At 40.7% G+C, this 22,757-nt stretch overlaps 1 protein-coding gene across 2 annotated transcripts; it reads right to left on the bottom strand.

Annotated features, from left to right (window-relative positions):
- Positions 1-1,087: 1,087 nt before the first annotated feature.
- On the bottom strand, positions 1,088-21,868 carry SEC22A (SEC22 homolog A, vesicle trafficking protein). 2 transcript variants are annotated; one of them, XM_074548809.1, is made up of 8 exons: positions 21,711-21,868; positions 18,145-18,316; positions 16,423-16,626; positions 14,954-15,117; positions 13,681-13,875; positions 8,945-9,063; positions 5,874-5,939; positions 1,088-1,936 (listed from the first exon to the last, which is right to left on the bottom strand). In XM_074548809.1, exons 2-8 carry the CDS (start codon positions 18,156-18,158, stop codon positions 1,736-1,738), a joined length of 963 nt encoding a protein of 320 aa, XP_074404910.1. In that variant the 5' UTR covers positions 18,159-18,316; positions 21,711-21,868; the 3' UTR covers positions 1,088-1,735. The 2 variants fall into 2 exon arrangements, with proteins under 2 accessions (XP_074404910.1, XP_005485208.2); XM_005485151.3 differs by lacking the exon at positions 21,711-21,868 and adding an exon at positions 21,232-21,693.
- Between the last annotated feature and the right edge of the window lie 889 nt (positions 21,869-22,757).

Genomic DNA, 22,757 nt, shown 5'->3' with positions numbered 1-22,757 from the left:
GATTTTAAATGTAAAGGACTGCTCTTCACCTTTTCAGAATGGTGCACTGGATGCTAATACAAGCCATTCTGGGTGCTAAGTAAGGGCTGTTTGCTGCTCATGTTCATAAACACCTTCTTCTTCCCTGTCTCCAAGTGACAGGGAGGGAAGAGAATTAACTGAGAAGCACCAACCCTGGAGCCTGCACACCAGGGCTCTCCAAAGGCTCCCCCTCAGACAGCAGCCTGAGACACAGCACTTCCCACTGCAGTTTCGTTCTCTAATTCTTCTTGGTTGTATTATGCACAATTTTCTTAACTAATACTCCATCTATTTACAAAGAAAATGAGATAGCCAGTTCCTTTTTTCCTGGTCATACAATCTGCACTAACTTATTAAAAACATAATATTTTGGTATGAAATGCTCAAGAAAATTTGCCTGGGCCAACATTTCACAGCAAAGCTCTGCCCATTCCCAAATCCAGCAACACGAGGGCATAGAACCTCTCTGCCGTTCAGCCTTGATTAAAACTTGTAGATAAAAACTTCCATCTATTTGTACATTATAAAACATCATAAATAACTGTCATATAAAAATTAAACCCCAGTGTAAGTGATGGTGGTCCTCTATGGTTGGTTGGAGTTTGCTGGTTGGTTCACCAGCTTTAGCAGCATACAATTGTTCTCTCAGCTCAATCACAGAGGTTTTATCCCAGCACAAGAACACCCAACCCATAAAGCCCAAAGAACCAACACAGCCCCTGTAATTTCTTGTTTAAGCTAATCAGACTGGTTTATTATTTTCCTGTTACCAGCTGTCTGTCTCAGGTTTGAGCTAATTATTCATCCATTTCTGAGAGTAAGGAAGAACATTTAAAAAGAACAGTATTCCAACAAGTACAAGTCACTCCATTTACTCACCAATCTGTTCTCTTTCAACCCTTCCAGCGTCCAAACACATGAAGTGTGCAAGAATCCTGGTTAGTGGCAGAACTTTTTGAATAATTACAAAAAATGAACCCTATCTACATAAATCAATTTCAAAGAATCATTAAAAGAAAATCATAAATGAAAAAACATTAAAGAACTTACAGCACAAGACAAAGCACCACGGGTGAAGCCAATCCCTAGAAACTGAGTTTCCAGGTTACATTTTAATTAAGAAAACATTCACATATATGTCAACGTGAAATAAAACATTCCAAAATTTAGTATCTTACAAATGCCACATCTAGTTTGCTAATATGCAATAGCATTATTATTATTTATTTAGCCTATTCCCTACTGCCTCACAAAGGCAAAACTGACCTTGGAAGTGAAAAGCTTGCACAATATGCAGAACATACTCTACACATTCCTCCATTAATGTACAAATGTGCTTCCACACTACCATCAGATAATGTGATCATGAAATACCATCAGATAATTCCACATCAGATTATCTCCATGAATGTATGAATGAAACTTTTTTATGCCACCAGTTCATATTCTACATACATTTCACTGCATGGACATACGTCACTCTCCTCCTCTAGTCCCGTAATCTTTTGGGTCCTTTTCAAGAAAATAAAAAAATAATTAAAAAAAGGTTCAACCACCAAGTGTAGAATGTCCACAGGCATCTTACACTGACTTATTTTTAATAAAAGAAAAAAACTAAAAGCCCCATTCAGCCAGCTTCTTCTTTTGGAGAACAGCTTTACATTCCTGAGAGTAAGGAGTGGAAGCAGCCTTGGTGTGAGTGCTGCAGGGCCTGTCAGACGTTGTAATCAGGGGCCTTTCCCTGGGGCTGCCGCAGGCGGATCTGCAGGGTGCAGAAGGCGCCCACGGTGACGTGGAAGAAGAGCTGCCACAGGTTGCGCAGTTCGTACAGGTACATGTTACACAGGCAGATCAAGCCGAACGTCAGGAAGGACTTGGCATTCCTCCAGCCTGTGTAGTACACAAACAGGTAACACTGCCAGGAGATAGAAAACAAATCAGGTTACCTCTTGGAAAATGACTTCTACTGAAGAAAAACTGTCAGGTCACTGAAAAATTACAGCCCAAACCAAGGAAAAGTCAGAATCACACATGGAAGAAGAGAATGAATTCAGCAGCCACAGAAGGATGAGGAGTACCTGATACCAATAAAAGGTTACATCTGCCTTGCATTAAACCCTGAGAGCAATTCATTCATAATAACTAATCACAGCCTGAAATGACTGGCCCATGACTAAAGAATGTCCAGTTTTCGGCTGTTTGAGGGGCCTGGAAGGGCCCGAGGTGGCCTTGGGGCAGCCCGCGTATCAAAAGACGAGAAGAGGCTTCAGTTCTTCTTTCGGTTTTTATGTTTATTAATTGTTTATCTAAAAGATTTTCTTTCAGCCCGACAGAGCTCTGCTCAGCAGCCAGCCATGAGCACACTGTGTCCTGCCCTCCGGACAGTCACCTATCTTTATACCCATTGTTACGTGTACAATATTTATCATTTTTCCCCAATCCTTTTCATCCTTATTGCCCGGTGCACTTTCAGTAACGACCAATCCCAAAGTGCCACCATCACCACAGAAGATGGAGGAGAAGAAGAAGAAGGACAGGACACGCCCCAATTCCTCCATCTTACTTCTCCAAACCCCCCTGTACAGAAATCCTAAACCCTGTGTCTCACCCTCTAATTAACTAATCCCTTCACCATTCACCCCGGTGAAATCCTCCTATCCTCATACAGGTGTCGTCTCCTGTGTAGGATCAAAGTCCAGCCACCAGACACTTCTGGAACATTCCAGGACTCCCGAGCCCCCCAAGGGTGCTCTCGGTGACTCGGCACCTCAGGACTGAGGTGCTGAGATCCCACAAAAGAATAGTGGATGTTCCTGGCAATCTCTGATCAAAATAAACTCTGCTCTACTCAAGCAGTGCAGAAGGAAGCAGAGAAGGAAAGGACAGCAATGGGAAGGTCAGGGCCAATAGCAGGGCCCCAGAGCCCAGCACAAGGCAATCCCCAGCCAGCTCCCATGTCCTGCCAGGGGTGATGCTCAGGGTCTCCTGGCAGATGCAGAGGCTCTCACCCACTGCCCTGCTTCAGCTGCTGCAGGACTGATCACATCTGGAGAGACACACAAGTACTCTCCTGTCATTTTAGGCAATGTTTTGCACACTGTGGTGTTACACAGTCTGTCAGGACTGCCCACAGTTCCCTACCCAGCCCTCTTCCTACTGTAACTGGAAATCTGCTCAAGTCTTTTCTCTCAGTTTTCATCTCTAAAAGGACAAAGCTTTTACCCAGACATTATTTTTATTTCTTCTATTGTTTGAACTACTCCTTTAACTGCTACAAAATCAAAAAATTCCTTTGCTCCTTCCCTGGATTCAGGTCATTTCTGCTGAAGGAAGTTTTTTTCTGAGCTTTAAGGCAGATAACAATAGTATTTATGCTTACTTTCTATTCCAAATCTGTTCCCAGTGGATTTATAACTATGATCACACAGATTTAACAGCACCTATCATCAGATTATCTAAGTGCCATTTCTGTTCTTCCTGGGCATTTGCCATGTTTTTATCAGTCAAAAAAACTCCACTTAATTTTCTTTTCATTTTTCATGTTCCTCAAAAAAGGGCAACTGAACAATACAATTTATTGAGGTTACTTTATATTCTGTTTGAACTCTACCACTTTGTTATAAAGCATGCATTTCCACTGCAAGTGTGGCTGAGAGCAGCACAGCTACTTGTAATGTCTGGGTATCTAAATATTGTCAGAGAGGTGAGGACTGGCATTAATTATCAGTAAGATTTGTATGATCTTCCTCCAAAGCAAAGTAAAACTAGAGATTAATAACCTGCAGGTTTCAGAATCTAGAAAGAAATGGTCTGAACCTGCTTGGCCATTTTGAGCAGAGTAAATGCAACCTGCATGTGCTGACAACTTCACAAATCATATCTAAAAGAGCAATTAGTTGGCACTGGTATCTCAGCAATAAGAATTCAGATAATTTCCTAGTGTTGTCACTCCTGCTGACAATGCACAAACAAGTGTGACTGTTTCCAAGATTAAAATAAGAGTTAGGATATGCTTCATCAAAATGATTCATAAAGGCTTGAAAACAGTGGTTTAAAAAGGTTACTGTAACATGATGTCCAATGACTGAATTTTACTGAAGAACTGGAAGTGGATCTTTCATTTCCACTTTTCACTTTCTGAAGTGGATCTTTCATTGGTTTAGCTGTAAGGATGTGTCCCTTACAGAACTGATGAAAATGCCAAAAAACAGTCAAAAGGCCAAAACAATGCAGCTTTAACAGCTTACTGTAACAAGTACTGATATGAAACTCCTGAGGGTTGTTTTTCTACTACTACAGGGAAATGTTATACTGAGCATGCTTTTATGGAGAAGGCTTCTCTGTGCTACTTCAAAGATTTTGATTTTTGATTATTTTTTTTTTAAATGAATGTTAAGAGATGACTGAAGGCTCAGCTTCTGACACTTTGCACTTCTGGTACAACTGAGGCAGTTATTACTTTCCCTCCTTTATAAAAGACTAGAAACTATGAAGCAACACTAGACATGTCAGTGAGTCCAAAACATCATATTGCATGTAAGGCCTGTTCTTTTGCCTGCACAGTTATAAACATTTCTTGGGAACCAGAGACACACTGCTGTGTTGTAATTAACTGAACAGGAGAACACAGCCTGATGGACACTGGTGGGTGAATGACAGTGAAATGGGCTGCCATACAACACAGGGAATTCATGTCCTGAGCCCTGAACTGTAGCCAGAGAACATCAGAGCATGCCAGAGAAACAACATCCCTCAATTCTGAAAACTGACCAATCACATATTACAGGAATGATACCAGAGGGTAGGAAACAGAGTTTCAACAGATGTATTTTGGATATTAACAAAAAGCCTACATTCCAAGTTGTGTGGATTCTTTCAGACAGCTCTGTTCAAGGCAAACAGTGCAGGAAAGATGTCTCACTGGACAGACACAAATACTTTATAAAGAATGAAGTTTCCAGTTTGGGAAAGGAGGGGAAAAGTGTATTTTTTATATGAAAAAGAATGGAGAAGCTCTACCTTATCTGATATGGAACAGACAGTTTGCATGGAAAATTAACACCAATCTAAATTATTTAAGGCAGAAGTTAATGCAAGGTCAACAAGTGTTGGAGAACACAAGTTGCACTGGGACATTTTGCTAGAAATAAATTGTAAAGAATGAAGATTACAGATAACAAGACAAAAGACTGATACAAAAGCATTTTCTTATATTACTGTCTGACACAGCACTAAACACTGGCCCACAGAAACAAGCAAAAACTGGATACTCCACAAGCCTAAGATTAAAAGTCACACTAATTATAATAACTGGAACTGAGCATGAGAGACACAGACACAGGTTAATGTAACAGCAGTGTCACTGAATGACAGATGCCAGTGGGCACCTTGCTATAAATAATAAAGGAAAGTCAAATTCAGATGCAGAAATGGAAAACTGACAGAGAGGAAAAGCAAGAAGTGTCAGGCAGGAAAACACTGAAAAGCGGCCACAAGCTTTGAAAAGGAATGAGATGCACATTAAAGTACAGAGTGAGGAAAATTCTGGGGTGCAGAATTATCAAAAAATAATATAACCTCCACTACATGTGACTTTAGAGATAATTGTTTTAATTAAATGTCTTAATCATCCAGCTGGAGAAAAAATGCCAGCAAGCAGAAGCTCTTTGTATCTTTTGTATCAATCTACTACTACATGATAGTTTATGATTAATGAAAAAAAACAGAGCAGAAAATATTTTTTGTAATCACCCTATTCAAGTATCTGTGACATTTAAGAAAACATGATGACACTTATGCATGACTGGTAATGTTTTTACACTCTAGTGAATTATGCAAACAGAAAAACACACCTGGTACAAACAGGCTGCAGTTCCAAGAAAAAATGCAATAACATAGCTGAAATCTTCACCTTCACTCTGCAAGAATAAAATGAAAAGCCATGTTTTACAATAAAACAAATGAAATGCCAGCCATTTACAGTATGAAAGTTATGAATTATTGCATGTTAAAACAGTTTCACACAGGGATTTATAGCAATTCCTTTACCACACTAAACTGACAGTTAGGATTAATCAGTGCTCACTTACATCTCTACAAAACATCACGTCCTGGAGTCTGACCAAAATGTTTATTCACAACAAAAAACTCCTGCCAAGATCTTCAAAAGCTTTAAAGATATCCAGCTCTAACACTGGATATTTACCCTCTCCAGATGCCTTTGAAAATTTGAATTTAAACACTGGTAACTACCTTTAATATCAACTTCATAGATTTGTGCCTTCCTAAAGCATCACAAAATGGAAACGAGGTAACAGGAAAGGACCCAGCCTGGCCACTAGGGTGGGGTAAAACTCTGCACAGAGAATAACGAAGGCAGCTCTGTGCTCATGCAGTGACAGCTAACAGCAGCACAGGAATTTATCACAGACTTGGGAAACAGGGTTCTCTTGAAGGAAAGATGGAAAAATTGACTTGAAGTGACAGATTTCTCTACTATGTGTTTTGAAAAACAAAACAAACCCTTTAACTTCATTGAAACGGGTTGTTACAGTTCCTACAGAGCTGAGCAGAGTAAATTTCCATGCTCAATGACTATTCTAACTGCATTTCTAGCAAACATCTGCAACCACCAAAAACTTTCCTAGGAAAACAACGGGCACTCATGCAAATGTTTGTCCTTGAGAGCAAACATCACTTGAGAAGATGGTGGTCCATCCACAAGGACAACTTGTGTCTGCTGAGAGGATGCTCAGTGTGAAGCATTCCCATGTCCTGTGCTGACCTGGAAACACTTTGCATGTCTGCACACAAAAGTTACACCACAATGCAGTAATTTCCATCCAGTGTGTCTTTGCCCCAGTGCCACTGCACATTTGGTGGAGTACAGTTACAGATTGTAACAGAATTTCATTAACACCCAAATAAAACCACTGACTATAAAGCAAACAGTAATTCAGAGACATGCTTTTGAATGACTTCTCAGAACACGTTCCATTAATTGTGTTTTGGATTACTTCTCCCTAAACCTTGTGGACTTTTCCATAATAAAGCAAACTAAGGGAAATTTTAATGGATTTTTAGTGTGCCTCATTTGTCAGAAACAAAAATTATCTTCCATCTGTACTGCAATCTATTACCTCCAGATGCAATAACATAGAGAATAAAATTAACTGGATGTCCTGTCATGCCTTAAATAGATTAATCTAACATTTGTGTTCTTTTTTAAAAATCAGCTGCAGAAAGGTAACAAAATAAGTTTTAGCAACATCACACTAACTGACAAATCTGTTCAGTACTACTTGTACTACAGCATACTTTAAAATCATTCCTATTTAGAAACTGAGAATTGTGCATAACACAGAAAAACCTAATTAGGGATAAAGTAGAGAGGCAGGTTCACTTGGTCTTTCTTTAAAAAACAAACCAAAGACAGCAAAGAAAGAAGAACCCAGCATGGTACATTTTCATTAATCTTGTTCATCTATCAACTAGTCCTCCCAAAATGCTGAGACTCAACAGTACTGTTTATTCAATCTTTACATATATCAATACTATGTAGGATAACTGCAATACAGGAATTCTTCTTTACCTTATTTCCCATTAGGTATCAAAAATATTGCAGTTAGCTGCTGAAAGGGCTAGAGACCAAGAGTTACAAGGAGCAGCTGAGGAACTGGGATTGTTTAGCCTGGAGAAGAGGAGGCTTGGGAGAGAACTTACTGCTCTCTGCAAATACCTGAAATGAAATTGTAGCAAGGTGGGGGCTGGGCTCTTCTCCCAGGTAACAGTGAGTAAGATGAGAGGAAATGGCCTCGTGTTGCATCAGAGGAAAAATTTCTTCACTGAAAGGGCTGTCAAGCTGCCCAGGGAAGTGGTTGAGTCATCACCCCTGAAGGAATTTAAGAGCCTTGTAGATGTGGCACTTTGGAACATGGTTTAGTGAACTTGGCAGTGCTGAGTTATGGTTGGACTCAGGTCTTTCCCAACCTAAATGACTCTATGAAGTCCAGATATGTTAAAATAAAAAGCCTCTCTACCAGCCAAAAGAGGATTACCATTTTCTCTCAGAAAAGTTCTGTGGGGTTTTTAGTTTCTATATCTATCACCACAATAACAACTGTTAAATTGTAAGGAAGTCTTAGTTTTTGGGTTTTTTTGTGGCAACACATATGAACTTTCTGTGCATGCCTGCCAAGTACTAGCAGCATATTCACCTGAATTGCTTGAAAGCATAAACCATTATTAGTGACACTGCAGCACTTGGGGGAACACAACCAGCATGAGAAATGGAATAGAAAGAAACTGAAAGGCTACAGGGAGGGTCATAGTAGAGATTTTACAGAAAAAAAATGGGTTTGGGGGAGGTTGTTTGGTGAGGGGAGTTTAGAAGAAATTACTTGACAATTTTCTGACACTGATCCTTTCAATACACAATGAGAAATAAGGTTTATTAAATACAAACAAAAAACTACAAAAGTTCTCCTAAGAAACAACTTTACAAAACCTGTTTAAAGATTCCTGCTCTGTGGACTTTCCAAAAAAGCTGCCCAGATTTTCAAAGCTGTTCATCATTTCACTCAAGGGTTTTTAAATAGCATCTATAGAAATTAAACACCTCATACCCTGGCATAAATTTAGCAAACAGAACATTATGTTCACATCCTCAGTGCTCCCAAGGTACCAGGGAAGGAGCTGGCCACCCACCTGCCACTGCTGCTGGAACTCTCAGCTCGATGAATGAGGCAGACACTCCAGGAGGATGCACAGATCACAAACAATACAGGATTTGTAACACAGGCCTGACCTCACAAACAGTACTTTTGAAATAAAACTGGCACAACTCAGCTCACATAGAAACTTCTAAAATGAAATTGTGGTTGCTATCGTGCATAACTTTTAAATTCATGAACATGTACAATACCTGGAGAAGGCTTTCTATGGCATGGAAGCCACGGATTAAATTCAAAGCCCCACATAACAGACTAAGCACAAATGAGACAATCCCTGGCAAAGTCACAGGTTCCAGACGTTGGTGAGGAGCTGCAAAGCAGATCAAAAGAAGATATCAAAGGTCAGAGCAATGCCTTCAGAAATTCAATAAAATAATAATCTCATTTGTCAGTGGTTTCTAGCTCAAGAGATCGCTGAAGCAAACCAAAAAATGTCATTTCTGTTTTCTAAAAAGACAAAACATGGTAAATGTTTCAGCACAAGGTTTAGCAAAAAGTAAATTTTCCTCCAGCTCACATATGTAATTGTCTTGTTATATTTAGTCTTTATCTCAATAGGTTCCGTTTATTCAGTATGTTAGTCATGGCTGCTCAAACGTGCCAGAAAATCAAAAGTAAAAGATGCATTTGCTACTGAAATCTGCCCATAACCAGTAAACAGCTAATAACTCATGTGCCTAAGAGCTTCTCTCACAACCTCCACTCTTCTTTAGCACCAATGCATTAGTGAGATATTGAGACTGATTTAGCTTGTTTGCTGAACAGAACACTGAGGCAAAGCTATCACAGCTCCTTAGAAACACAGTGTGTGCTACCAAAGACACACATGAAGGGACAGCTCTGAAACTCAGCTGGCATCTGTGCCACAATCTTAGATGGACTTCCAGATTGTGCTTAGCATCTTACATGTAACACACATTAAAATTAAACCACTTCCTTTCCACGCACACCCGCTCCTTCAAGCTTATCCAGGGCCACAAGTATGTAACAGTTATGTATGTTCCTCATTACTGTCCCTTTCCACAATGAATACAGAAAGCAAATGTGAAAAAACAATGCAAAACTCTTAACAGTCTGGGCAACACTGGGACAATAATGGGACTACTGAGCTGTACTCCAATCATTCTGTTCAAATCAACCAAGTGTAAAGATGTGAACAATGAGGTTAATGAACTGTAACATTAATAGAGAGGGGGTGTCAATCCCAGTTGTTTGTATTGCACAGACCCAAGAAAAAGGTTTTTCAAACAGTTTATGAAGTTACAGAACCTAAAAAAGCCCCAACAAAAGCTATTTCACATTGATAAGCAGGCAGGGCTGTCTAATTAAGAGTGTACAATAAAACAAAAATATACAGGATGAGTTCAGTTAATTAATTTGTGCTGAATTTAATAGTGTATAATCAGTTGGGGTGGTTTTTTTTAAACAAAAGTATAACCCATGTTTAACTGAGAGAGCTCAGTGCTTTTCTAACAGCAGAGCACATTACTCCCAGCAATCACTCAGTTAAGGTTAGAAATGCTAGATGTGCTATTTGCATACCAAGCCACTCTTTTTCAATGACTCCCAAATGGTTATTTTGTTTTGGGTTTTTTTTAATCATCTCATCTAGAGAGTGGAAAAAAGCTGAGGGTGTATATGACTGTTCTTAGCCAATAGCAATTCCATTCCATTAACTGGTGGATAAAATTAGTTCACTGCTTTCCACTTGCAGCCCTCCAGAAAATCTCCTTTTCCCCACGTATTGGATAACTTAAAATCATTGTGTGCTAAAACAGCACTTAAAACACCTCTTTGAGAACCATGGGGGAAGAAGTAGAGTGTGGTCAGCTAAATCAACAAAGTCTATGAAGGTTCATAAAATAGTAACTTCTCTCTTGTTAAAATACTAAAAAAAATATATAAAGGACATTATGTACCATTAATAATGTCATTAAACTCTCCAGAGTGTAACAAATTTTAGTGTTACTATCGAAGCAACAAGACTCATTTATACACAAAAAGATGAAGGCAAAACCAAAGAATGAAGAAGGAATGTCAGAGAAGGCAGGGTAAAGGGCAACTGACTTCAAACTGGTACATCCATCAACCTCAGATATATGATTAAGTGCCATATCAAAAATTATCAGTTCAAATAAAGCACAAATTCTGAATTTAATGTTGATTTGACATTTACATAAAAAATCAGGTAATTTACATGGCATGAGAAACTACATTACTTGTAAGAAAGTTTATTTAAAATTAAAATGTAAAAAAAAAAAACCAAACCAAAAGCATGGAGTACACTATCAAGCAAAAATTAACTTTGATCTGACAACTGTTTCTTCACTGAAAAAAAGCTCAGAAAACAGTAATTTCATCCTAACCTGAAACATCACACATCAGCATGCTGTGACCTTATTTCTAATGCCTGCCAACACCTACGTGTACCTTTGCAGGAAGATTGTATCCATAATCTGCACACTTTATGCTTCCCACATGCAGAATTCCCCCTGTTCCTCACTGCACAGCTCTCAGAGGGAGAAGGCTGCTCCTGCAGGCAGGGCCAGCACAGCAGGGCTGGATCCCCACCCTGGCTACACACCCAGTTCAGCAGGAGCAAGCGAGAGCCACTGGTTCCCCCACGGCCCAGGCCAAGGCCTCCAACTCTGCCCTTCTGCACAACAAAACAGGATCTGCACCCACCTAACTTCCCACCCCTGGGTGCCCTCCAACTTCATTTAACACAGCTCACTCCACAAAGTCCTATTTTTTAACAGTACAGCATATTCAGGAAATTCCACCAGGCAAAACATCTTTTTGTGAGAATCTTTTTGCTCTGTCCTTAGAGCAAAGGAGAAACTTGGAAGTCCAGCCAAGTGAGTGGGCAGCAAACATCCAGAGAAAGTTCTTTTCAAGGGTGGAGAGAAGTGATGAATGTAAAGAACTACAAAACCATTAGCAGACTCTCTAAAAAAGACACTGTTATTCAATAGCATCTAAAATGTGAAGAGCTGAAGAAGCAGCAAAGTGCCAGCTTCTCATAATGTACAGCCCTTTGATGGTGAGTTTCTCCAGCAACTCAGGGAAGGAAGTGGATAACTGAACAGAGATCTATGGAATTCAGAGGAAGAACAAAGTTAAAAGCAAAAGAGAAACAGAAGAAAAATTACATGGAAAGAAAAGAGGACAACAGAATTTCTTCTCTAAGAAGTTGTGGAGAGGTAAGTAAAAAAACCAGACAATACAGGCAATCACCTGCCAATTATTGTTGAATTTTCTTTTTTAATTAAAAGGGAAATGGTCCCTATGTTTTTAATTTAGGTCTATATAACCTTCTAACACACTTATTAAAAAAAAAAAAGTTATAAAAATCACATTTCCCACTACATGGACAACTTTTAAAAAACAGCCAATTTTGACACAGACTGAATTCTCTCATGCTTATTGCTTTTTCTTTTTCCAGCTGCAGGAAGTTCAAATCTAGACAATTTTCAGAGCTAATCAGCTCCCTGTCTGCCACCATAACCCTTTCCACAAAGCAGGATTACATAAGAACATTAAGAGTAAACAACAATATAGGAATCAAAAGTAGCAAAGGAGTGGTATCACAGCATTACATACCTTTGAAAAGAGCCCACACATGTTAAAAGATGACAAAGGTATGTACAGTGCTGCTTAGACAATTCCACCCTTTCAAACAATTTAAACACCTTCACACTTTTCCTTTAACCATCTTCCTGACTCTAACTCCAATACTGTTAAATTGCAAATACAGAGATTGTAAGCTATTTCTACACTGGATTCTCAGAATCAGGGCCCCAGATACAAACAGGGCACCCTACTGGTTTTGTTTGGTTTTCATCTTCCATAGAAAGCAGTTTTCAATCTTCTAGAGTAATCCTCATGAGTAAGTACATAATAAGGATAATATACTGGCAAAGAGATCCCATTTACGTATACATATACATAAACTGCACAAAATCACATTTATTACAACATTGTAGGAGGTGTTTAGATTTATGATTGCAATTCTATGATTTATGATTGCACCCTGACACTGTAAAGTGAACAGCATCAGTGTGAGCCTGCTCAGGATAATTTACAGACAGCAGTACTTCTGGGAAAAAAAAGGAAAATATATTAACTAATTAAAATCAACACTTCCTTCCATTCTATTTATGATTTTGGTTCACTAAACTTGGAGGACTGAAATCAGATGGTGTCATTTTCACATGTGGAGCCCATGTGTCAGCACAAGGATTTGGCATTTTGTTTCTGTCCTGCTGGGAAACATCTGAAGACGGGCCTCAAACCCATTCAGAGGATTCACTGAATAGCACAAACCTTTAACCCAGCTCAACCCCACAATTCCACATTTAACTCCTACATGAAGTAAATTAAAGTTTAAAAAAATTAATGACTACTTAAATAAATTTGGCAGCTTTATACAAAATGGCAATTCTTAACGTTGTACATAAGGCACTCATTTTAGAGAGTGCATCTCTAGCCAGCACAGCTCTCTGGATTTTCACCATGGCAAAGGCTTCCTAAGGAGATGCTTCTCCCTCCAGCTGCTCTGACTCCTGACACTGCTCTCAGCTTATGCCAACACTGAGTCTTACTGGGCAGAAATACCAAAACTTCTCAGAAATCCTAAAAGGTAAAAAAAAACCAAAAAAAACCCCCATCTTCTTATTAAGTGCTCATCTTCATTAACAGGGCTTCTTCCCTTCTATAAAGCAGTCTAATGGACAGAGCCATTTCTTCCTCTGAAGGTAAGTATTTGGAGCAAGAGACAAAGCAGACATCTGAGCTAAAATACACATAAGGTCATATCAGCTTTATGTTTTAGAAACATGAAAAGCTGCTTTTTTAAAAAGAAAAAAACTGAATTTTACTGCATCTGTCTCATTTAAGGATGCAACAACACAAGTCTGGAACTTACCTGCAGATATCTTACCAGTACCCTGATACTCCCCCACAGGTACATGAGAAAAACCATTGGCTGAACCAAGCTCTGACACTGAAATTTGATACGGTGGCCTCAGTTTGATTTCAGTCTGCATATCAGCAAGATTCATCTTTGTTGACAAAGAACGTGTGTTGTTGTATCTCTGTTTGGTCCTCTGAATGAAATTATCTGTGCAAAATTTAAAATAAAAAGGTATTTTTCTATGACTTTGTTAATTACAAAATCCAAGACCATGCAGCTTTTCAGTTCACAAACTGAAATATATGGCTTGAAACATTTGTATTTATCTTGGATTTTTAACATTATTTCTGTTTTGTGCCTAATACATCATGGGTTATTTAATTTTGCAGTTAAAAAAAATTAAGCTCTAAAAATCTAATTATGTAATAACTGAATAAAATAATGACTTTTCATTGCATGAGACTGAATGCATTTCTAATACAATGGATTTACTGCACTTATTCTAGCTTTTCTGTTAGTTTAGTAAATATCCTTATGAAAAAAATATGTTGTGAAAGAAAAAAAGTGTTCATAAGAAATCTTCACAAGGAGGACAGTAATGTCATACAGAAATTGTCATTAACTGACTGAATTATAGACAGGAGTTAACCAACTGGAGTATCTTCCCCCATGTTTCTAAAACTGCAGTTCTCTTTGCTCTAATGTGTTTCATAAGAATATCTAATTACAGTAATTTCTAATACATAGTATTAAAGCAACATAAATTAATGGAATTCGTAACAGCTGTTATCTGATATATATGAGATGAGTTGCATTTGGAGTCTGAAGATTAAATGCTCCACTACATCATAAGAGAAGTAAAAATTTCTCCCTTTCATACACTGAACAAGAGGTAGCACAGCTAACATGAAGCTGCAATCTTTTCCTTGAGAAATTTATGAAGCTCAATGACTTCACAGGTCTTAGAAGTATTTCAACAGGTATGAAGTCAAACAATTCCTGGTATCACTACCAGAAGATGAATTCCAGAGTTGCTCACACAAGGCTTAAACCAAAACCTACTGGAATGAACAGAAGTAACTTTGGATAAAACTCCAGTAGCCTAATTTAATGCCCCCAGAAGTATTTCTTTATTGACTCTAACAGCAGTTAAATCAGATTCTAAATCTACCTGAAACAGAGCTATAAATTGCTTTGGACATTTTTTGTGGGCATTAAGTTGTATCTATTTAAATTCTCATTTGTCTTAGTATGAGAATGAAGGGGGAGAAAGTCAGATCCTTACCAAACTCTATAAAACAGTATGGTCTGATAGCAGTATTCGTCTTCATCATATTGTAGGTAGTGATGAACTCCTTCTGAAGCTCATCCAGGAAACAGAAAGCCAGGACATTGGGATAATTTTCAGTGCACAACATCATATAGCTTACTCCCAGAGAACTTATAAAGCTACAATTGAGAAAACATATTCAAAATCTCAAATTTAAATTCAGTGAATTAAGTGCTTTTCTAGTCTCATCTCATATTCTGTGACCAAAAAACAAAAACTTATCTGGGGTAGCAAAGGAATAAATGTTTACTGAAAAGCCCAACAGTATTCTACAAGAAAAACAAGTTACTTTTAGGCAATGTTTTACTTGAACCCCACATTGTACAATCATATGAGAAGCTGTTTTACATGAATGTGTATGCAGGTATCATATGTGTGTGTGTGCACACATATACACACACTTGTGAAACAGAAAATAACAAAGCTTTTAGCATGCAGAAACACAGCAGGTTCATCTCATAACAGCTTTTCACTCATCTCAAATGTACAATATGGGATCTGGTGCAGCCCAAAAATGTAAAACCTTATCTTCAGATTCGGGGGAGGGCTGTTGGCTCTTTCTAGAGCATGAGAAGAAAAAACTGTTCTGTAGAGTTAATTAATTAATAATTCTCCAAAGATAGTTGCAAGGACAACCAGAGATGGCAAATATGAAATCAGAAAAGGACAGTTTGCAACATACATATTCTGTTGTGTTTAGGCAATTCATTAATGTTTAGGTTTTCACGATAACATTCAAATTTCTTTAAAATCTTGCTGGATAACTTACAGTATTAAAAGTAATCAAAGACAAAAGCAGTAAAATCTACCCTGATTAAGCCTTATAGCTTATTCTTAAAAGTTTGTTTTAAGCTAATCAGTTTACAGGCCAACTGCAGTTAGCCTGTAAAAAAAAGAAAATACTGAAACAATTTAGTCCATCCTGGGCTTTAATCCAAGAAATGCTGGAAACTCACATATACCTATAGGAGATGGAGAGGTCTTAGCACTTTCTAGGATCATTCAGGTGGTACATGTTCCACTACTGTAACTTCTACATGGTTAACTAGGGGCTAAGATGAAGTTACTCACTTCATTTAAAATATCTAAATTAGAAGCAGAATTTAGGTCAGTTTAAGTGCAAGTGAACTATAAACAATAAAGAATTTCTTCTAAATATCTAATCCAAACCTACCCTTTCATTCAGTGTAAAGCCACTCTTCCCATGATGTTGTCCTATGACTTTGTGCAATTATAAAGGAGCTTCCAAGGTCTGAATAGGTTCAAATCTTTCTACAATTGCTCAGATTTCAAATTTCTGATATATAAATAGTGCCAAGAATTAATCTCAGTTTGATTAAGCATTCTAATGTGCACAGTTAACTTTTTCACTTACAGAGAGACACAACCTAGGATGTTGCAAATACTTAAATGAGATGCCTTACTTTATATTATATTGTCCAGTTTTCAGAGTACATCTATCAGGAAGCTGAGAAAGTTTTTTTGAGAGCATTTTAAAATATTTTCTACATTCTTGCATTCCCGTGCTCTGTTCATAATCAGTAGATGCAGAAAGTGGGAGTCCATCCCTCACACGGACCACAGAGGCAGATAAAATCATAGACATTGCCAACAGAGTTAACAACAGCCTGCAACAAAACACAAATCAAGCAATCAGAATTAAGGTAAAAGCACAGACAACAGAGACAACTGTGATGAATCAAACTTCTCAAACTGTACAGTGGGTTCAGGCCTCAACTGGGGCACAGTTAGGATTTCCAACTGTAACTCAGACTAGAGTCTTAATTGAACAGGATCTCCTAATCTACACAAGCCACAAAACAGTTCTTCAAACCTTACATTAAATCAAAACATTCAAAAGTTTAGCAAGACAAGTATTAAAAGGATTACTTATCTGCTAAGCATCAGTACACAAATTTGTTCTCCTCCAAGTGGGCGAACTGCTAGAATTTATATGAAGCCAAAAGCAAACACTTCCTCAGCTCTTAACACTGCTCTGCAGACTCCTACCATATACTACACCTAGCACTTCAGACACTATGAAAAAATATTTTTGCCTCCCTCAGATGATGCTACTCAAGTTCCATACAGTCACAAACTGCAAGGGGAAACATATTTCTGGATACAGCTGAAATATGCTTTTGTGTGTGATACTGACATGTTTACAGCACCTTTCAAACTATGACGTGAAGGGTGCTTTACAAGCCCCAGCAGCTGAATGACTGCATTCTCACAAGTCAGAAATCCAAATCTTCACCAAAAAGACACTACCTCCTCACAAAAGAGAGGAAATAGCTATTTTTACCTGAACTCCCATCTTCTCTATTTCCCACTCCCCAAAGATTATATATCCATTAGGAAACTTAATGAATAATCAACAATGTTCAGGCTTTTCAAGGTTATTTACTCCTCAGAGAGAAAGAGGCATATCATAACGTAAGCACTAAAAATGTGTTGTCATTTTCAGTTTAGTAAATTCAGCTTCATCAGCAGTCAAACTTCAAACCCCTCTGAGATCCATCACATTAGCTGAATAAATTCCAAATTAATACCCTCATATTTGACTTGTACAGCACATCAGACTCTCCCCAAAGCTGTAACTGTTGACTGCAGTCTGCTGAACACCCTGGGGCTTTTATCAGGTGCCTTGGTTATTTCAGCACTTCACTGGAGAATTCCCTCCTGAACAAAGTGCTTCCATCAGCTGGACACAAAACCAGAAAACAACCCCAACTCCAGGACTTTCTCTAGATCAGCCTGCTGGCATGAAGCATGCAAGCAACTAAACCCACAATTCTAGAAACTTTTACCTATCCCCAAGTTCATGGCCATATTCCCAGAAGGATAATTCACATAGAATGCACACAGCTCATTCTCTTAACTATGCTGCTGACCAATAACCAAGGAGTGAACCAAGCAGCTCAAGAGCACGACAAAATTGCAGAGGAGCTTGAAACTGTAATGGTTCTCTACCAATAACCATCTCTACCACTCAGAACTCGATCTTGACAGGGACTTTTGGGAGCTGCATCAATATAAACAAGAGCAGTGATGCCATGGCACAGTTTAAATACCTCTTCATTAACTTATTGCACAAAATGTAATTGCATGGATGTGCATTTCCCCTGATGAAACAAATAACTTACTTAGCACCTAACATGAAGAAAGGAACGCAGCTCCATGTCCTGTTTCATGAAAAGGCAGGGAATGGGACTGCTCTGCAGGAGAAACCCAGAATCCTGCAGCCAGCTCTCGGGAGAAAAGATATTCTGTTCACTTTGTAAATTATCTCGATGGTTAAAGTTCATGTTGAGCTATCTGATGAGATAAGAACAAAAAAAAAAAGTTAATAAATACATTTAGTGGGTAACAATGCACTTCAGCTCTGTTTTGTGAGGCCTTACATATTGAATCGGCCTGAAAAGAGCTAAGGGAGATTAGTCAAAAGATCATCAAAGAAAAAGAAAACTAGGATAATAGAGATATTAAAATGTTTCTGTGTTCTTTAAGTTCTAAGTTCAGGAAGTCCCATCACTTGAGGCATTAAAAATGGGAAAACATGCTATCCATCTGCACAGCACAGGAGCAACTCAGGTTTACACAACCTTTGATTCTGAACCCCATCATTCCCCTCATCAACTGCGTTTCAATAATTCATCATCTCCTCTGCTCGAGCACTTCAGGAACAAAACACAGCACAACCACAGCTCTATTTCCAAAGCATTAAGATTTTCAATGTTCAATCTCATCATAGTTGCTTTGCTCCTACAACTGAGAAAAAAGAACACAAATACCACTAACAGCAGCATGAACGCACAGACAACAGACAAAGCAAATGGTAAAGACATGTTTAGAGGTATTCTTTCAACTTTTATGTCTATCCTGTATGTAAATAAATATTTGCATAAATCTTGAACAAAACTTTGAGACTCCTACATATATTCAGAGATAAACAGGCTCTATAACAGAAGACAAGCCTCTATTGGAACCTGCCAATTCTCTTAATATGCTATGAAATCACAAAAGGTAGAAATTGTGTTGAGCTGAAGATCTCAACACCAGTTAGGTTTTGTTACCATCATCTTCAAAAGCAGTCAGTGAAAATATGAGCTTTTTTCTCAGCCTCCTAACAGGCTGAATTTATCATAGAATCAGAAAGCAATCTAAAAACCAAAGCTAATAACAGAAAACTACTTTGGCTGGAAGATCATACACATGTCAAGAGAGGCATAATACACATACTGTAACAGAACATTCAAAAAAGTTTTGAACAAAGAAAAAAAGAACAAAGAAAAAAAGTTTACTAAATCTACCTTAGCCAGCTCTCAAAACAATATAGCTTTACACAAGGAGCCAAGTGGTAAATTTGATATGCACTTACATATTTAGAGACTGAAGAAAGATAAATATGCTTTCAGAGCTACCTCTGTTTTTTTGAAACATCTGTTCAAAGCTGCATTAAGTAATTCACCAAATCGTTACAAACTTCATACGTTTTCCTCCAGAAATTCTATATCCCTCAACCACCTGAAGATGACAAAAGACTGCACTGCCACTTCAAATGGTCTGTGAATCTCTAACAGGTGCAAGGAAATGAACAGATCAGGTTTGATGTCTCATTCCATGACAGAACTGTGGCATACCAAATCCAACCAGCAGCAGTTTGGCTCACAGGTATCACAGAGGGTCCAAAACATGTCACCAGCCAGTGGAACCCCTTGTCACAGGCTGCTGTCCGTGCTACAATGTCATGTGAATTTAAGAGGCAACTGGAAAAGTTCACAGACCAACTACCAGGGGGATTAAAAGCAAGTCACAACCCTTTGCTCAGAGGGATTCTGACCCCCACAGAAACACCCACAAGGAGGGTACATCACAGAAGCATCACTCGCTCCATGCTTGCACCATTCCTGTTTCCCTTGGTTAGTATTCACTTCTGCCCCATCATTGCTCATTTCCCCTTCATAGCCGCCCCACAAATGAGAGAACTCATGGAAGGAGGAGCATGGAGAGAGCTGCCCACAGACAGGTAAGGGTCAGCAGGGTGGCTATTCCTCTGCTGCTGCACCTTCCCAAGAGCTGTCCAACTCCTCATGCACGTCAGCATCCACTGCTTCACAACCAGGAATCAGCACATGTGCCTGTTTCATTTCCTCCCAGGAACAAGAAACCTCAGGTGATAGAAAGCAGAACCTGTTTCACTGTACTTGTTTTTTTGAAGCCATATCAAATTATCATGTTGTTTATTTCTATGCTATGATGGTGCTTGATCCTGAAGCAGCATCTAGGAAAGTCCTAGAAACACTGAAAACAGAAACTGGAACATTTCAGCCTTTTGTAATAAATTCATCTAAGTTGTGATCTGACAATTGTTTTAAACCTATCTCACATAGTCTGGTAACACTTTTAACAAGTGTTTGAAAGTGGCTTGTGACTTTGATTTGTTCAGGATACTTCACCTAAAAAAACTCTAGCTTTCTCAAAATTCTGAGCAGATCTAGTGTAATGGCAAGCCTACCCTCCTGCACCTGATAACCTTCAGCCTATTTAATCACAGCATTTCTTGCTGGGATGTCTGCCTCTCATAAAAACTTTCCATAAAACATAAAACTGGGAAGTGTGTGCAAGCTGCACTCCTGTCTGACACAGAATACAGATAAAACTTCTGTGCTTACTTCAAACGTGTACCTAACACTGTTGGACAATTTATTGTCCCCACTTCTGAGGGTTGTGACAGCTGCATTACACAGGAAGGAGCTTAATTTTTTTCACTCTACATCATACTTCAGAAACTCGCATTACAAACTGGAGCACTACAGAAGGACACAACAAATAAAGCCACTTTGACATCACCGGATATGATAAGACAAGGGAATAATCCTAAATCACCAGCCAATATAATCCTTTCCATAAAGCCAGAGGAAAGAGACCTTAGGGGCAGAATCAAAATTCACAGATTCAATGAGGTTGGAAAAGACCTCTGAGATCTTCGAGTGCAGCCTGTGACACCACCACGTCACCAGCCACCACTGAGTGCCACGTCCAGTCTTTCCTTAACAGGTGGCTCCAGGCAAAGTGACTCCATCACCTCCCTGGGATCCCAATCCAATATAAAACCACCCCTTCTGAAGAAATTCCTCCTAACATCCAAACAATTCAGACAAACGAAGGGAGCGGAACCAGTTGCATCCCAAAGTTTGGGAGCCTGACCCTTTCACCTGGCACCTACTTACGTGGCAGCTCCGACCGGACCATCTGCAGCCGCAGCAGAAGCGCTGACTCAGTGGTCACTGACTGAGGCGGATCCGCACCGCCCCAGGACACAGAACTTCACACACCCTCCCGCGGAGCCCGGACAGCGGCGGAGACCCTACACACAGCGGGCTCCCGCTACCGAGCGCCGCTTGCCAGGAGCCCTGAGCGGCCCTGGCTGCCTCCCGCGCCCGCCCTGCCCGCGGCAGCGGCGCTGCTGCCACCACCACCCCCCGAGACGGCTGCAGCGGCCGCGCTGCAGAGGCGCGAACGCAGCCGGCCCTGAGGCTCCGCGGCCGGGCCCGGGGCCGGCAGCGGCGGTGGGCGGGAGGGGAAGGGAGTGAGGGCGAGGCCGCGGCGCGGGCGGGGCGGGCAGGGCCGGGCGGGGGCTCCGGCCGCGGGTCCCGCCCCGCCCGCGCCCCTCACGGCGCCGGCCCCGCGCGGGGGGCGCGAGCCGTACCTGGGCAGCGGGGCGGCGGCGCGCGGCTCCCGCCGGGCATTGTGGGAGCGGACACGTCCGCGCGCGCCGCAGCGCCCCCGCGCGTTACGGCCGAGGCGCTGCGGGGCGGGGCCGCCCTGAGGACGCTCCCCGCGCCGCCGCCTCAGGGGCCCCACCGGCCCCGCTGTCAGCCCGCGGAGCTTGGCAGGCTGCCCTAGGGCTGCGGGGCGGGCCCGGGGCCGCTGCGTGCGAAGGGAACACCGCCCTTGCGTGGCTGGCATGCGACGGCCACGCTCCCGGGCCAGGCTCCCGGGCGTGGGTGTGTCTCACCGCCCGGGCGGGAGCAGCCGAGCGCCGGCAGTGCTGTCTCACACAGCCTTGTCTGAGGCTGAGTTTGTCATAGAATCAGTCAGGTTGGAAAATATCTGCGGAATCATGGGGACCCACTTATGACCCAGCACTACCCTATCAACCAGACCAGGGCACCGAGTGGACACGCAGTCTTTACTTAAACACCTCCAAGGATGGTGACTCCACCACATCCCTAGGCAGCCCAGTCTAGTATCAAAGCACCCACTCTGTGAAGAAGTGCTTCCTAATGACCAGCCTAAACCTCCCCTGGTGCATCGTACCGTCTGTCCCCTTGTCTGTGCCCTGGGAGAAGAGCCCAACCCTCACCTGTCCCCAGCCTCCCAGGGAGCTGTGGGGAGCGGTGGGCTCAGCCCCGAGCCTCCTCTGCAGGACTATTGGCTCTGCTGTCAGCACAGCTGAGCTTTAGGAGCTGTGCTCTTTGGGTTCTCCCGTGTAATAACTTCTGACAGCGGCTGGCTGCTGTCCACCAGGTTTAATGGATGACACGGCCCTTGGCGTGTGCCTGGCACTGTGTGGGTAACCAGGTGTGTTTGGGGTCCTCTGCTGGGGCAGCGTGCGTGGCTGCTGGCACCTGTGTGATGGGGACAGAATAGCCACCAGCAAAAGTGCACTGAGATGAGACCAGATGCTCGGTTAATCTCACTCATTTCCCAACAAATCAACTGGGCATGTTTCAACAATAAATGACAATACAAA

This window comes from Zonotrichia albicollis, chromosome 10 (assembly GCF_047830755.1).
Source record: "Zonotrichia albicollis isolate bZonAlb1 chromosome 10, bZonAlb1.hap1, whole genome shotgun sequence".
Taxonomy (NCBI): domain Eukaryota; kingdom Metazoa; phylum Chordata; class Aves; order Passeriformes; family Passerellidae; genus Zonotrichia; species Zonotrichia albicollis.
The sequence above is the reverse complement of the archived record's forward strand: the minus strand, read 5'-3'. Positions and strand labels throughout refer to the sequence as shown.

Excerpts from the sequence above, each read along its gene's own strand:
- SEC22A (XM_074548809.1), bottom strand. Across the intron at positions 13,876-14,953 it reads ATACTGTTTTATAGAGTTTG|ATAATTTCATTCAGAGGACC; the intron begins GTAAGGATCTGA and ends AATTTTGCACAG. Across the intron at positions 9,064-13,680 it reads TACTGGTAAGATATCTGCAG|CTCCTCACCAACGTCTGGAA; the intron begins GTAAGTTCCAGA and ends TCTGCTTTGCAG.